Source organism: Biomphalaria glabrata, chromosome 7 (assembly GCF_947242115.1).
Source record: "Biomphalaria glabrata chromosome 7, xgBioGlab47.1, whole genome shotgun sequence".
NCBI classification, from domain to species: domain Eukaryota; kingdom Metazoa; phylum Mollusca; class Gastropoda; family Planorbidae; genus Biomphalaria; species Biomphalaria glabrata.
This window is the reverse complement of record NC_074717.1, coordinates 25,263,819-25,281,963: the sequence shown is the minus strand read 5'-3', so window position 1 is coordinate 25,281,963 and position 18,145 is coordinate 25,263,819. Positions and strand designations below refer to the sequence as shown.

The 18,145-nt window shown below is 31.3% G+C and overlaps 1 protein-coding gene across 1 annotated transcript; it reads right to left on the bottom strand.

Moving 5' to 3' along the window:
- Window positions 1-1,109: 1,109 nt before the first annotated feature.
- Window positions 1,110-18,052, bottom strand: LOC106063430 (AFG1-like ATPase). The gene is made up of 13 exons (XM_056035117.1): window positions 17,898-18,052; window positions 13,783-14,126; window positions 12,557-12,611; window positions 11,788-11,889; window positions 11,440-11,570; window positions 7,197-7,296; window positions 6,886-6,944; window positions 6,668-6,750; window positions 5,105-5,175; window positions 4,916-5,016; window positions 3,914-4,054; window positions 3,146-3,262; window positions 1,110-2,421 (listed from the first exon to the last, which is right to left on the bottom strand). Exons 1-13 carry the CDS (start codon window positions 17,974-17,976, stop codon window positions 2,236-2,238), a joined length of 1,569 nt encoding a protein of 522 aa, XP_055891092.1. The 5' UTR covers window positions 17,977-18,052; the 3' UTR covers window positions 1,110-2,235.
- Between the last annotated feature and the right edge of the window lie 93 nt (window positions 18,053-18,145).

Here is an 18,145-nt window from a genome sequence, read left to right as displayed (position 1 = left end):
ACTTTGATAATTTGTAAAAAAACAAAAACATTTGGATTATTTCCCTGCAAAGCATGAGAGAAAACTTCTGGTTAGCTATATTAACATTTTATTGTTTTTTCCATTATGGCCAATATTCTCACTATCTACCAGAATTTTGTCAGATTTGTTTAGAGACATCTCCTTTACTGAGAAAAAAAAATCACTAACAGAAAACATGAGGCAGCAAAATGAATAGATTTAGAAAACCAATGCCTGTGTGGCTTGTGCACTTGGAAGTCACCTTGATGGTTCAAAATTTGAACCCAGCCCACTGCCACCCCCTGTTGTCTTGCAGGAGGTTTGGGCTATGAAGTAGATTGCAAGTTTTGATTGACATTCCTATTTATAAGGAATTTCTACAATCACAGTAATATGCTATTCGTTTACTGTTTGATTTTTACATTAACAAGGAATATCTTCAAGATAGAAGAAAAAAAGTAAGAAAAAAAAAAAAAAAGAGAAAGCGAAATGGAGAAATGTGGTGTGATGGATTGAACTCAAGAGTAAATATTCTGAAAATGAATAGAAGAATGTTGGGGGATATTTTTGAAAAAAAAAAAAGATGTAATAAATAATGTCAAGGACATTGAAGTGAAAGGTCACTCTTGTTAACTACCAAGATAAAAATGTTTTAAAATTTAATTCTGCCTAGCTTATAAATACTTTAATGCTCTCTACACAAGATATTCCAAAAAGCTACACGCTAACTTATAAATTATCCTTTAAGAAAATCACTTACAAAATAAATCAAAATTTAAAACATTGTTCACATTTAAAATTAGAAAAAAATTTAATAAATCAAACATAAGCTTAAATGTGTATTTCTACAGATTAATTAGGCTAATATACTATTCATTTTATTCTCCCTATTTACGTGCTAAATTACTAAATGAAGTCAAAAAGTTCAGAGACCTTGTGTCAAAGAAAAAAAGATACATCCATTGACTTTTTAAAAATATAGGTCAAGCTTTCTGAATAAATGACTATAGAACAAGAAGCACTGCCAGGGTCTAATGTCAGTTAGGTTTTCTAATTTTACTAATTAATATAGAACATGTATACTAAACTAAATAAGAAAAAAACAAACATTTTTTTTTGCATTTCATTTTATTTATTTAAGTTACACAGTATTTTTATTGATGGTGTCAACTTTCAAACTGCTACATTCGTTTATATATATATATTTTTTATTGATGATAATATAACTTTCAAAGGTAAATAATATATTATGTGTAAAACAATGGACATTTTCTAAACCTGCCAATTTTTTTTCTTAAGGCAATATTTTAAAAATAATGTATTTAATGAGATTCTAATACTATTTGCACAAAGGTGCCATGGTTGAGTATTATCTAAAAGTTATTTTTCACATTGAAACAAATGTCACTAATTATTTAAACTTTGACTAACAAATCAAATAAACAGTCAATTCCTTCACTGGGCAGTGCATTGATTAAAAAATAACCGGGTATCTAAAAATACTGTTTTTAATTGGAATTATTACCCACACAAACATGTGTATAACACAGCATCATAACAGTTCTGTCTATTATTTCATCAATAGAGTTAATAAGCAATAAAAAAAAACAATATTTCTAAAATACCAGTAATGCCAAATTTAAAATAAAATAAAATGTATGAAAATTAAAAATATTATATAAAACATCTTTTTGACATACCATTCTAGTGTGAGATAATTGAAACAGGGAGCACTTTAATAAAATCACTCATTACACTAGAATCAATTTAAACCTCGACATCAAAACAGCATGAGTAATTAATATTCAAAACTCATCACTTCAAAATTTCAGAAAATTACAAAAAATACTAATTTAAAAAATGTATGTTGCTAATAAACAACATGCATTTGAATTAAAATTATGCATATCATGAGTTCAATGTTTAAATAAAAGTTTTCTTTTTGTTATGTTAAGCTAATCAATATAGTAATTTTCTATTTACATAAGTTTTTGTAAATTAAGATTAGCCAAACATGACTGTAAAAAGATCAATGCATCATTTGATAAAAGGTTAAAGGTTCTGTGCTAAAGAAATTACAGTTTTAGCCTAAAACAGAAATTAAAAGGACATAATTATAATCTCCATTTCCTGAATAATACTTACAATTATCACACTTTTTCAAATAAATAAAAAGCCCCAAAAGGGATGACTAATTTCTAGACAACTAATACAGTCACTAATATTCTACTCTTGTCAAGAGCTGGATACACTTTTATTTGACTGTGTCTCAGGCACTGTGCTTCCATGCAATGTCACAACTGATGAATTTCTTTCCCAATATTCTTTGGTTTGCATCTGGGTTAGTCTAGATACAACTCTATCAAAGGCAAAAATTTCTTCCTCTCCAGTAAATAAACTAGACTTGGCAAGTTCCGAATTCTGAGGAGAAAAAAAATCACTCAAAAAATAACAACTTTGTAGCACTAGCAGACTCAATCAGCCAAACCCAATATTTTGAATTAAAAAAGGACTTTCATATGGCTAGAGAAGAACTGGAAACCCTATTTAAAATTTATCACTCAATTAAAAATCAATTATCTAATGAGATTGCTGCTGCCATGGCTTGAAATGTTGGTCTACTGAGCCAGAATCTTTCAATTTGGACTTCTAGTCTAAATTTAATTCCTTCACTTAAGAGAATCAGAAGATGAGGTAAAAGTTACTGGTTTACTTAAACTTTCCACAAAGTCTAGAAAATCTTGAGGTAAATGTTTTCTAACTAAAGTAAACCAGATATATATTTGTATTTTAGTTACCAGTACACAATTATTTTTTTTGTTTTACCTTTTTTTTTTTTTTTGAAAATAATAAAATTAACAGAAACGTAATTAAGATCTTCCCTCTGAGATCTCTATATATGGTTCTATAAAGTTTAGTGGAAACTTGGGCACACAGCAGCAGCTACTCACAAAAATGTATACTCTTCTTTCTTCTTCTTCATTTTCATTTTTATTGTTGGAGGATTTAGATGAGTAGTCTTTTATCTGAAATGAACTGCATAGTGGTTTCCTGATCTGGCAGCTCTCTCTCTAGTTTTTGTTCTATAAGGGGGTTTACTTATACTCTTACATAATGGTTCAAACAAATTGCTATTGAGTCTTACATCACTGATACCAAGGTCATCCATCAAAGTCCTGTTGGCATCAGATTCTTTAGTGGTGATGGTACCTACACTAAACAAATACTTTGGTTCTGATGCAGCACTCATAATAAGTTTTACCTACGAAGAAACAAGTATGAAAGAAATATTGCAATGTATTTAACCTATACATTATTACTAATTTATCTGAATGTAAGACAGAAATATGCCACACAATTATAACTGCTGTTCATTTTTGTTTCCCTATTACTCACACTTAACCTCTTTTTGTTTTTTAACTTGAAAATACCTAAAAGAATGAAAATCAAGCAATCATTTGTTCTTTAAAAAAATTATAATTTAAACAAAAAAGGAAAGATACAATGGAACAGCTCTTAAAGAGGTTTATATTTAATGAAAGAATAAAATATAACTAATAACTGTAATACATTCCTAATTTGTAGGACCAGGAAACTGAGGTTTACCTATACAGCTACAACAGGTTGGGAAAATAAAGAATTAGCACAAGAATTAATAAATTTATTCTATATTAAAAATATTTCTTCGAGTCGAAACCAAGTGGAATTAGTTTTAAAAATGCACTCACTTGTACAGTGATATGTTTTGATTGTGCTGCCTCCTGAATAAAAAAGGTTTGTTTAAAACCTATACAATGAATTTTCAAATGTGGCATGTTTCTTTTTTTTTTTTTATATCTGTTCTCTAAACATACTGTACCAATTAGGAATATGCATAGTTTAAAATTGAAGCTATGATCTCAGGTAGACCTACCTTGTTGTCATACAGAGTGTCTATTAATGTTGTAAACCGTCGAGCTTCTGATCTGGCACCCAGGCACATGTTGGGAACATCACGCAACACCACAATGTCAAACTCTCTGCATATTTCCAAGTAGTCTACAGCTCCCAGGTTCTGTAATGCAGAAATCAACAGACAGAAGCTGTTTACAATCTAATAGCACTGGAATAATCTTACAACCGATATAATGATAGCCCATTTTAATTTTAGTTAAAATACTTTTTATTTAAAATTTTTAGAGCAGTGTGGCTCCCATTATCATTTAGATGGTCAACCTTAAACAGTCAAACATTGCAAATTTGTGCCATTTTACATTTCCTAAGTGAAAGAAAATGTTTTTAAAGCTGCAAAGCAATAAGAAGCATTTTTAATACTTGCAAGACAAAAAGTATTAGTGATTCACTACTATATCTTACTCGTTAACCGTGGGCCACAGAAACAGATGACTTTTACATCATCTGCCCTATACATCACAGATTACTTATTTACTATATCTTACTAAATAAAAAGTAGATCTTTGTAATATCAAAATGTATTGATATCTTTATGTGTAATATACTTGATTTCTGTTTTTGTCTTTGGCTAATAGGTTCCAGATGTTCTTCAGAAATGAAGATTATTACACTCTAACCCAAACCTGCAATACAGCAAAGGGATGACAGCAGGTAGTCTTTAAACTTGGGACAATTGTAAAAACAGTCTTAAATGCATACCACATAGAAAGCAAAATGTTGAGAATCTATACTTAGACAACCTTTGTTGTGAACAACAATAGATGAAGTAAAGTACCTCTTTTAGACCTAGCAATCCATCCATCTGTTTCTATGGGTCTAATGTGGCCAGCATAGCAGCCGACTGCCTTTACTTAGATTAAAACATGGTATAGAAATTATTTTGCTTCTGATGTCTATTGCAGCAAAAAAAAACAACATTTTTTTCTTATAAATAGAACAAATATTGCATACAGTTACATACCTTTCTGCACATATCATCAAATGAAGTATCCAGAATCTTATCATATGTTTTTGGTAGCACCAATTTTCTACCCAGAACAGTCAAAGTTTTAGATGATAACTCTAAGAGATTAAAAATGATATTCAGATGTTTTGATGAAAAAAAACTCATGTAGATTTGTAAAATTATTATATGCTGTCATTATCTTACCAAGTTTGTATAGAAACTGAAATTCCTGGATAATTTTGTCAATATGCATATTTGTTTCATCAGGTGAGCCTCTGAATACATAAATAAAAAGGTCAGATTACAACAAAACATTAGTACTAGCTTGTCTTGTATACAACTTAAAAAGAAAAAAAACAACACATTGTACTTGTTTAATTTGTAGGATAAAACAGAAACATAACAAAGTCCAATATTTTTACCTATTTAGTTAAGGTTAGTTAATTTTGTAACTATTTTATTTTGAAGTACACTGAACTGATCTTGTGTAATCTTTAGATTTAAGACATTATCTATTTTTAACTAGTAAAGACTATTAAAACTAATATTACAAATATCCACTGCAGGCTACACTGACTCCACATATTCATTTTAAATTTTTAATTACCAAAAACAACAATCTTTACTAATTTTAAATATAATTTAATGTGTACTCCGAAGTCCTCACTTATTCATGTCCTCCTAAAAATAATGCATTCAAATTACGTTTAATATAAAGGTGGAACTAAGGACAAAATTTTTAATGAGAGAAAAATGGTGAACCAAATATTGCAAAATAAGGGACTGTCCTGACCAGGGCATGGACTATGGACCCTACATTTGACAATGCCACCATGCAGCGACAAAGTGCCAAGGAAACCAGCCACTAGATCATCCCTTACCCCCCCTTCCTCCTGAAAAAAAAAAGAATATTTCTGATCAGTAGTCTTTGCCAGCCAGAGGTCAATGGTCACATGACCCACCCAGTGGTTACCCTTGCTTTGCTATATTTAATCTTTTTTGAATTATTCTACTTTAAAAATGAAAAGGAAGTGGAAAAACAGCCTTTTCTTTATGACAAGCAAAAAAAAAAAGGTAAAATAAGGCAATAATAATCAGCAGTGGATTTGAGGGTAAAACACATTCATGTGTAAGTATTGACCCTTCCAAGCTGTTGAGCTTCAAGGCAATATCCAGCATAAAAAGTGCTTTGTTAGTCTAAGGATATGATAAGGTTAGAAAATGCAAACTTCTAAAATTGTTAGGTAAGTGAAACAATTAGTATATTGAGTTTCCATCATGTTCTGGCAACAATCCAAACGACAGAAATGGAAAAATGGTCACAAAATCTCAGAATTTGGGAGCACAGGAGGCTGCCCAAGCCAGAACAAGCTCTTACAGAAAAGTGCAGGACAGGCCACTGTCCTGTTGGTTCATACATACTTCACAAGGTTCAGGCCACACTGATTTACACTGGACCTGTTATGGGAACTGATATTCTTTTTTATTGCCCCAGACTTGCTAATCTCCTTTTCAATAGGTCTGGGAAGCCATAAGTTCTTGACCTATAAACAACAGCAAGGTTTCTGTCCAGGGCTTTTGCAATAGAGGATTTGAGCATCTCAAGCCCTAACTCAAAGGGAGCTGGAGGATGTTGATGATGAATTTGTGTTGAGTAAGCTTGTCATTTATAAATAGAGATAACTGAATTTGATGTACATTTATATGAATTAAATATTAAAAGAACTATCAGGAGAAATAATTTACAAAATGAAATTAAGTACTCACACAAAATAAACTTTGCCTTCCCCAGGAAGGGACAGCATTCTGTAATCAATACCAGAATCAAGGGGGATAATCTCACAGTACTTCTAATAAAATATTGATTGAAACAATAAGAAAAACAACAGATGTTAATTTGAAAAACTAAAAAAAATTGATAAATATTTTTACAGTGTTGATAATCATTAATAAAAAAAACACCAGAAAACAAAAATACAACATACTTTGAGAACATCAATAAATGGGAGAAAATTAGCTCGTTGAAGTCCATTTTTGTAAAGATCTGAAAGATGTAAAGAAAAACAAAAACATAGTGTTTAGTTCTTTTCTAAAGTAAAAAAAAAAAAAGTCGGCCATAAGCTTGCACTAATTATTTTTTCTCATTTCTGTTAGCTAACTTCAAATCATTTTTTTTTTAAATTCTTAGTTAATAAACAAACAATTTTCATTGACACTCGAAGATTTGAAACAAAAAATTTTAATACTATAAACATGCAATTACAGTAGTTGGGATTCTGAATCTCTCAAAACTCACCATCTGGGGGTCTGTTAGATGTAGCTACCACAACTACTCCATTTTTAAACATCTCTGTGAAAAGTCGTTTAAGAATCATAGCATCAGCCACATCTGTCACCTGTAATAAAACAAAACTTTATTATTGGAGTTTCTGTAAGAAACCAAACATAAAATCAACAACAAAGATAACTACAAAAACTATAAATCCTTACATAGTACATATTACAATACATTTACTAGAACAATTATCTTTTAATTCAATATCTAATATATAAAGCAGAAAGTAAGGCGTATGTATGTATGTATGTATCATGGGCGTAGCCGGGGGGGGGGGGGGGGTGACTGATTTTTTGCTTTGATTTTGTTTATTTTAGGTGAGATTTTAATACTAAATCATCACTTACCCTACCAGGGGGGTTTTGAGATTTTAAAAACCCCTATTAGAGAGTTTCGAGATACAAATCCCTCTAGCAGGGGGTTTTGAGTTTAAAACCCCTTACCAGGGGCTTTGAGTTTAAAACACACTACAGGGGGTTTTGAGTTTTAAACCCCCTACCAGAGGTTTTTGCAGTTAAATCCCCCTCTTCTATAAAACAAAACAAAAAAATGCAAACAACAATCCCCAAATTCCAACAGCACAGTTAAGGAAGATTTTGATTTTAAAACCCCCTCCAAAATTTACGATAAACCCCCTCTTCAATATACAAAAAGCAAATTTCTATCAGCGTAGCCAAAGGGGTTTTGAGTTTAATTCCACCCCCCCTCCAGTTGGGATTTGTAAGCTAAAAAGTACCTATTCAATATAAAAAAAAAAAAGCAAATTCACACTATAAAATCTATGAGTGTAGCCAAAGGGGTTTTGAGTTTAAAACCCCCTGCTAGCGGGGTTTGAAGCTGAAAACTACCTCTTCAATATTTAAAAAAAAAAGCAAATTACGCACTCAAAATGCTATGAGTGTAGCCAAAGTGGGTTTTGAGTTTAAATTCCCCTCCTCCAGATGGCTTTTTCTTTAAAGTTTAAAACCCCTCCAGATGGTTTTGAGTTTAAAATTCCCCTATAGAGCATTAGAGTTGAAAACCTCTCTCTTCAATATTATTTTAAAGCAAACTACAGTCACCAAATTCTATGATTGTAGCAAAATGGGGTTTTGAATTAAAACCCCTCAACAGATGATTAAGACGAAAAAACTTTCCTTTTCGATATAAAATCTAAAACGAAATACAGGCATGTAATTCCAAGAGCGTAGTCAAGAAAGGTTACAAATTTCTACCAGTGGCTTGGGCTCCATTAATAAAGTGTAAATAGTCTTCTGCTGAAATTGAAACACACTAAATGTGGCTCAACAAAGATGGCTAGGACAGATTTTAGGAGTCAGTCATAGAGATCGGGTCTAAACCAAAGAAATCATATGCCGAACTGGGAGCTGAACCCTTAGTAAGGTTGTGACAGAGCGTCGCATGAGGTTTTGTGGGACATGTTCTCAGACAAAATGAATTACGCAAAATAAGAGTTGCGGAAACAGCTTGCCGAAAATGCGCCGAACGGTCAGAAAGAATAGCACATTACGTTTTTGACATAAAACTTTTAATAGCGAGATAATGCACTGTAGATACCTCAGAATATGCATTTTGTTGGCTTTCAATACCAGAAATAGTGCTCGGCGTTTTCCACTAATTCCAGGAAGAATCTATTCTAGGGCACAATAAACGTCTTCCGAAAGAATGAAGGGTCAGAATGTAATTGGGATTAAATATGTACACACACACACACATATATATATATATATATAATTCCCCCCCCCCCCGCTACGCCCATGGTATGTATGTATGTAATATAATGTAATGTATGTATATATGTATGTATGTATGTATGTATGTATGGAATGTATGTATGCATGTATGGAATGGAATGGAATGTATGTTATGTTATGTTTTATGTGATGTGATGTAATATATGTATATATATATATGTGTATATATGTGTGTATGTGTGCATGTATGTGTGTGTGTGTGTTTTTCACCGATCTTGATAAAACTTGGCAGAAATTTCCTTGGGTACTAACTTAGACTGTAGTGTATGTATTGTAGCCCTAAAACAAACTTAAGACCCTCAAAAAAAAAAAAAAAAAAAAGTTGACCAACTCTATATAAGTATTGTATCTTATAAATCTAGGCTATGTTTACCATGTTGACATGAGAAAAGATCGAAAGGATTTAGATCTAGACAAATTTTAAGAACTATACTTTGCACATATCGTTTTTTACTTTGACACACGAAATTACAAAATATAGTCTATTGATTTCTTTATTTAATAAAATTAAGCTTCAAATTTGTCTTTCAAAAGCATTTTGACATAAATTTGTTCCTTATATCTGCAAAGTTAGAAGTCCTGACGTACATAATGTACATTCTTTCATTAGACAAGACCGAATTGTTACACATCTCTCTATTCCTAGGTCTAAAACTCTAAATCAACTCTAAGATGATAAAACTTCTCTTTGCAAAGATAGTTTTGTACTTTAACACATGAACATACTAATTATAGTTCATTCATTTCATATTTTAATCTAATTAACATTCGAATTTGTTTTTCTAAAGCATTTTTCATACATTTGTTCGCTATAGCTGTGATGCCGTGTTGACCTAAAAGTTTCATTCATGTATCGCGCAAACCTAACATGCGCAGTGAAAACACACTGTCATTGGACAAGCTAATAAGACTCTATATGGGTGATATTAAATATACTAACATAAAATAATTAATAAGCTTATTGAACCTTAAATTCAATCTTAAAATGATAGATCAAGAATAATTAGTGACAGTACATTATTTTACTTAATTTAAACAAATGAATCTATGTTTAATCTAGGTCAAAAACTGTATTAGACTCTAGATCTAGATCTCAATATATATGCAAGCAAATCTTTTTGTAACAAAAATGGAATTAGGTCGATTAGCTATTTTAATAGCACTGTTCAAACCATTTTTACATTCAAGCATCAGCTTTACTTATAACATTATTATTTTGTTTAATTGTTTCTAATTATTATTATAGCTTTTATATAGCGCTACTTTCATGTGTATAGAATGCTCAGTGCACTATGGTCCATTCACATTTGTTTCCATGCTGCCTTTAGGTGCTCAGTAAACACAGCTCAACTCGAGTCGGGTGTCGAGCCTTGAGCCCCCTTCATAGGTAGCCAAGCCAAGCCAAGTTCAAGCGTACTCAGCCTCTTGACCACGCTTCCCACAATCAATTCTAATGTACTATATCAGTGACACACATATTGAGACCCGCGAGCCGCGGGTAACATATGGCTAGTATCTATATAAAATGCTACTACTCCAATAAAGATAAAACAAGGATTAGAGTATAATCAGTATCAGGTTAAGAGTGTTCACTAAATTTAAGCATTTGAAGTAAGAAAGAATTACTTTCAACTATTTATTATGAATACAAGAAATAGTATATTCAATAGCTAAATGTATTTGAGCATAAAGTATAGAATAAACAAAAATGCTTGCGTGATGTACTGTGTAAAACAATGAGATGTTTGGACTTTGTGTTTAGACCTTATAATTAATGTTTACAGCATCTGGATAATGTCATTGAATACCAGAAGTATGCCCTATTTATTATACATATTATTGAAAATATTATAACAGTATGTTGACATAAAAGTTAGTAAGTTGAAGATTGAATACAGAAAGTCAATGTATTTTACAAGTACTGTTTAGGTTGTTTAAGAATGTCTTATGCTAACATGTTTGTAAAATGTGTGTTTACATGTTTCGGATGTTCCTTCAGAGTTGAAGATAGTTTACTTCCTAGTCCAAACCTCCCGCAGGACGATGGGAGCGAGCAGGGTTTGAACCCGGGACCATCGATAAATCCAAACGACAGTCCAGCGCGCACACCGCACGACCAGACAACCATCCATATGCTATTGAAGAACACATTATGTTGTAGAGAAGCAATGTCCAGTGTGGAGTAGTTTTATTACTTTGAGTGTTAATATGAACCAGGGTTGTTTAATGGTAAGAAAATGTGACACTGCTTTAAAAACAAGTTACTAGCGCCCTGACTTTTAAAAATAGTATTTAAAAGGTTGTTTTTTTGTATAACATAAAATGTCCTTCCTCTATATTCCATAAGTTAATTTCTGTTGTCAGAATCATATTTTCCCTGAGGATCCAATGTTATTTAAAAGTAATCAAGATATAATTTTTAAAAATTTAAAGAAACAAAGAAATATCACCTGGAACTCATCAAAACATAGAAGCCAAGCTTCCTGACTTATTTGATAGGCTATTGGACTGATGGGGTCAAAAGGTTGACTATTCATGGTGGTTGTTATCTTGGGCTGTAGTTTCTTTAAAGCATGAATCCCTGTTAACAAAAAAAAAAAAGTGACTTTCAGGTTAGAACTACCAAGTCATGTCACATCACAGCAAAAACATTTGCTACCATTAGCTAAATATTTTTTTTTTTAAACTTTCTTTTCATTAACTGCATCAGATATATGAAAATTATATTTACGATTCACAACTTATTTTTCCCCTTCCAAAAACCTTACATTTATCAGATGTGACAACCAAAGACTTACTTTTATGAACATCAAGCATAAACTTGTGAAAATGTACCCGCTGCTTTCTAATGACATCACTTGTGTCATGAAACATATCCATTAGCATAGTCTTACCAGTACCTAGCAGAGAGATAACAATGATTGTTAAAAATCATTTTTTAAAAGTCAATTAATAAAATATTCATCAAAGTTTGAAAATCTTAAAACAATCAATTCTATTACAGGTATGTATTACGAGATTAAGATCATGGAATGATACAAAAGCCTGGATTAATATAGCTAGAAACCTCCTACGTTAAATAAATTAATTATTAGCCCATTATTTCATATGGAAGTGCTGTGGCTGAGCGGTAAAATGCTTGACATTAGTTGGGGAAAAATAAAGAAGGTTGGTCATTGTGATGGCCACATAACAGCCTCATTAACCACAGGCCACAGAAAAAAATTACCTTTACATCATCTGCCCCATAAGATCCTAAGGTCTGAAAGGGGAACTTTACTTTTTTAGTTTACATTATTTTATATACTATATTAACCACTTTATATGTAATAAGTGTAATAACCATATGGCAAAAATATTTGTATTTCTAAAAACTTCAAAAAAAGAAATTATATCCTTGCTTACTATTATGTGCAGCTTAAAAATGTCTATGATACTAAATATAAGTATTTATGATACTTAAATGTTAACAAGATATTGGCAAAGCAGAAAAAAAAGAGTCACATATATATATAAAAAAAAAAAGTTCTTTACAAAAGAAATTACATCTTCAGGCATATTACTCACCTACACTACCATGGAGGTAAAGTCCTTTAACATATCTCTCTTTTTTCTCAACATTCTGACGCAAAATAATAATATTTAATACAAATGCTTCAAATATATTAGAAAACAATACAAAATTAATATCTCATTAAATCTACAACTCAAGATCATTGTATACTAGTACATTGCAATACGATAAAAAAAAAAAAGGAAGGTTGTTAAAAGAATGAAAATTGTTGCAGCTCGACCTTGGACATATAAACCTACATCTTTCAACAATTCAAAGAAACCCCATGGATTAATTAAGAATAGAAATATAAATTTAATAAAAGCAATCAAAATAAACTGTAACTGTAAACAGCACCATCAAATGTTAAACTATTAAATATATAAAAACTATAAAAATTGCCTTCTACAGTACTTCTACCATTAGTCCAAACACTCAGGCATTGACAACAATAACATTTTTCTCAAGGGCTGTAACTCTACTTTAACTAACAGGTCAATGAAATCAAAACAAATAAACATAGAATTCATGCTAACTTAAAACCAAGATTCTACTAACAATTAACATTTCTATATGTACAAGTACAATCATCACAGATGATCTGGAGATTGTGTTTGGCCAAGATTATCCTTCATGAAACCAGTGAGGTAACAAATGGAAAAAGTCAAAAAGAAAAATCTGGAAAGGAAAAAATATGCTAGAGCTTCTGTCTAGGATGATGAAGAATTTTGATGGCTTGCATCGTTGAAGAAACACAATATCAAGAATCTGATGATATTATATACAGACAGGAATATTACAAAAGTTGGCAAATTGTGAAAAAGATAAATTATTAAAACAACTTTTCATTTCATTGTAAAATTTTAAAACTTAGAGACACTTCAGGACAGAATAAAAAGTAAAGTAGCTATAATACATAAAAACACTAAACCATAATGTACAAATAGAAAAACAAAACCTAATGAAATACTCAGAAAGACACAAAGATAGAGGCACATTTCTTATTCCATACACTAGAACAAATTCGTACAAATGCTCCTTCTTCCTTAGTGCAATTAGAGAATGGAATGGGTTGCCTGAATCAGCCAGGAGAACCAACGACTTGGCAAAGTTTTAGTCATCAATTAACATGCATGACTAGATTGACACATGAAATGCGAAACGTCTGTAATATATAAGATAAGATAAGATGATGTTTACCGGCACATGTCAAAAACAAAACACATGCTTTTGTTCTTACCTGAAACCAAAACGATTTTTTCTGCTTGGTAGTGGCTACGTCAGGTTGATAGGACTTTAAAGTTTCATGTAGTTTCTGCAGTCTTTCAACAACCTTGAGTTGATGGGCATCTCTATTTAACTCCCCTTGCGAGACCTTTTGCTCATAAACAGATATGGGGCCATGTTTAACTTTACATTGAGTTTTGCAAGTGCTGTGGTTTGTTTTCAAAAGTAACCCAGTAATTTTATCACGACTCTCACAAAAGCTATACTTGTTCTTAGATGTTAACTTATTAGTTGTATCCACAATAGATCTACAGAAGGCTTGATGTGAAGACACAATATTTTGTGGGAAGAGATGATCTGAATAAAAAAAAAATAATCAAAAGATGAGAGAAAGGGATATACCTTTAAACAAAATGAATTACTGCTAGTTAGTGGATGCATCATACATTGTTGTTTCACATTGCAAAACTGCTTCATTTGTTTCTTTTTAATTTAAAAGAATTTGGATGTTCTTTCAGATTTCTATTACATTTTGGCGCTAATCTCTTGCAGTATGGTGAGGGATGTCAGAAGACACGGTTTGATAAAGAACTAATGAGTAAATATTTTAAAATATTAACATATTGTAATAACTTAAGTGAGGCAACTCAACGATGGACATATATCTTTATTTACACGACATCATAAGTTTATAAAACATCATCTTTCTTAGGCGCAGTCTTTTCACTTCGGCTCTCAACTTGGGATGAAATCGTTCTCTCTTCTCTTCCTAATGTTGACATCCTTCTCAGTCTAGTTTATCACAGTGCGCACCTTCTAGCTTAGATGGCGGTGCGCATGGCATAGTTATAACAATATTTTATTTCATTAATTTTGGTCACTTTAAGCTGATCTTAAATCCACAAAAAAAAAAGGTTGATTATATATAAACTCAACTATTTGCACCACTAAGAGATTTATATCAGTACTATAAATCTTTTAGCTTATATTGGAAGGTTTGGGGGGGGGGATTCCTTAGATATCTACTAACATCAAATGAGAAAAGATTCTTTTGTGACAAGTGAAATGTCTGACAATTTTTTGTATAAATATAAAAAAAATAATTTAATAAATAAAATTTTAAAATGCCATGGCAAAATCTGTGGGGTGTATAGACGAGTATAGTCCTTTCTTTACTTATATTTATATAAACCATTGCCCTTCGTTTCCTAACCATGGCCACCACTTCATATATATTTCGTGGAGTCAACAGGTCTTTCAATGTAGTTGAAATTCCTGCATCTGGTAGATCTTAAAAAAAATATCTGTCGCATATTTCTGGAAAATTTCATTGAAGAAACAAACAGTAACTAGAATTTTTTACTAGATTAGTAGATTGACTATGACTACTAGAGTATTTAAACATTTGGAAACACATACGGTTTGGAAACACCCATCGTAGTTTTTTAATCACGGCGCTTTTATTGTAAAAGGAAATGGAAAACTACTACATTGGTAATGCGCATGCATCATTTCTGTTTCTTTCCTGCACGCCTGCTATTCGTTGCTGTCCAGACGATCGAGGTTACACGGGGTCAAAGACCACAGGTACGTGAACTTTTTTTTTTCTCCTACGTAGAGAAAATGAAACCAGGTCAGGGATGATTGCTATTTTTAAGCATCCTGACGTATTAACTATAGCAGACTTGTGTTTTAGGGTTTAAAAATGGTTGGAAAACACGCACTAAACAGCCCAGATTATTCACTGAACAGAATTAGAAATAAAAGGAGGGGTGATTACAATTATTTACAAATGTCGTACAGAAGCAAATGGAAACAGTAGTAAAATATAAGAGTTGAGCTAACTATGACTAAGTTAGATCTAATTGCTTTATTAATTTGATTTGTTTATTATACTTTTTTTCTCTCTGTGACAGTCTAGATACCTGTATCCAATACTTGATCATCTATAAGTGTTTAGACTATATGGCTTCAGAGAAGAAAAGAAAATATATTCACCACAAGCTTGAAATTGTTAAAGCTGCCATAGAGGCAATTGATAAAAATGAAATGTCTCTAAGAAAAGGCAACTAACAAAGTTGTGAAGGACAAGGAAATAGTAGAAAAACAAATGCACAAGCAAGTAATAGAAAGGAAGAAACTAGAAACTAAGAAAATGAACAAACCGAGTACTTCAAAAGACATAGATGAAGACAGCGATGACAATCCATTATTAAGAAGGGAGAGATGGAAAAAGAGCTGGCTGCAGGTGTTGATGGTGCTGACCAAGTAATAAATCAAACCACAAAAGATACTTGCTCAGATTGTGGCAAAAAAGGTGGAAATATTTAGATCCTGTGTGAAATATGTGATCGGTGGCTTCATGTGGAATGCACTTACGTGTCAAATAATTTGACAACTGAAGAACTTGAAGATCTTTCTTTTGTGTGTCAATTATGTTGCCCAGATCAATGATCTTGACATTGGGCGGTTTCCATGCCTTTATGCAAATATGCAAATTTTAATTGTATAAAATGAGTTAACATCTGCTGTATGTCTGTATTAGTGTATGTAGTATGTGTATAAAATGTATATATGTAAATATCTAAATGTAAATATGTTTAAAATAAACATTTCCTTTGCAGCTAAATAAATACTTAAAGGCTAAATATGTATATAAATATGTAGACGTTTTTTTGTAAAATTGTAAAGATCAATTGTAAATATTGGCTGTATATTTGTATATATAAATGTAAATATATCTATGTTTAAAAAAAAAAAGTGTTGTTATTGTTTTATTTCTTTGAAATCAAATTAATAAAAATACCAAAATATTTATAACAGAATCTAAATATTAAACATCTCCTGCATCAAGCAAAAAAAAAAAAAGAATGTATTTTTATAAGGGGGAGGGGACATTGATATCACCTAAAATACTACAAAGACTAGGCACTCTAGGCAACCATATTTATACTCCAGACTAAATAAAAAGAAAGAATAGATGCTGAAGTAAATGTTAAAAATGACTTTAGTTAGGAATCTTAAATTAAAATTAATTTTAAAAACATTTTAATTAACGTGTTTACAAATTCTTCTCAGTGTATTCATTTGTTGCACCTCGAAAAAAAGTGTTTTCAAATGTTGACGACCCTACAGAGTACAGTAAGTTTACATGAATTTCAATATGAAAAATGCAATGCAGAGACTTGCAACAGACTTATTATTATAGATTAAAAGTTGAAGATTTTCTGGGTACTTTCTTTTTTTTTCTTCTAGGTATTGCCATTACTGAACTATAAATAAAAAACAAAAGATCGTGCCAAAGTGTTTCCAAACGTTTAAACACTCTATACTGTCTATTAAATTAGTATGACTAGTATGAGACTTATGATTATGATATGAGTGAATGTCACTAGACTAGAATCTAGATTTAATATTTTATATTTATAAATTTATATAAAGATCTATACATTCTTATCTTATCTTATATAATACAGACGTTACTTCAAAAAAGAAGATGATTACGTCCTACACGTCATGCATTTAGTCATGCATATTAACCAATGACTTAAATTCTGCCAAGTCACTGGTTTTCCTGGCTAGCTCAGGCAACCCATTCCATGCTCTAATAGCACTAGGGAAGAAGGAGTATTTGTACAAATTTGTCCTAGCATATGGGACAAGGAATGTGCCTTTATCTTTGTGTCTTTCAGAGTATTTTATTAAATTTTGTTTTTGTATTTGAAGATTATGGTTCAGTGTTTTATGTATGATTGCTACTTTACTTTTGAGCCTTCTGTCCTGAAGGCTTTCTAAATTTAGTGATTTTACTAAAGGTGTTACTCTAGTCAAATGTGAATATTAGTTTGTTATGAATCTCACTGCTCTATTTTGTGTCTGTTCCAGTTTCTTAATGTTTTCTTGAGTTGAGGGGTCCCAAACAGAGGATGCATATTCTATTATTGGCCTAACCAAGGTTAAGTAACATTTTAGTTTTATGTTCTTATTTGATTTATAGAAATTTCTTTTAATAAATCCTAATGCTTTGTTTGATTTTTTTGTAGTTTCATCAACAATATGTGGATTCCATGATAGTTTTTCATTTTTATTTCATTATATTTTATAATAAAGAATTATGGGTTTTCTTACTAATAAATCTAGATCTATTTTTTGTTTTTGTTAAGACAAATATATTGCGGGTCAGCCCATGAAATGATGTCCTTCCCATTCTCAGATTCTGTCATTGTAAATTTATGAAAACAACAAATGCGAGTTTAGATCGAATAATTGAGAGTTATCTTTCCTGGATCAGATCTCAACTTAGATATATAGATCAGTGAATGTTGCAGCAACAAAACAAAAATAGACTCTAGATCTAGAATATTTCTTGTAATTAA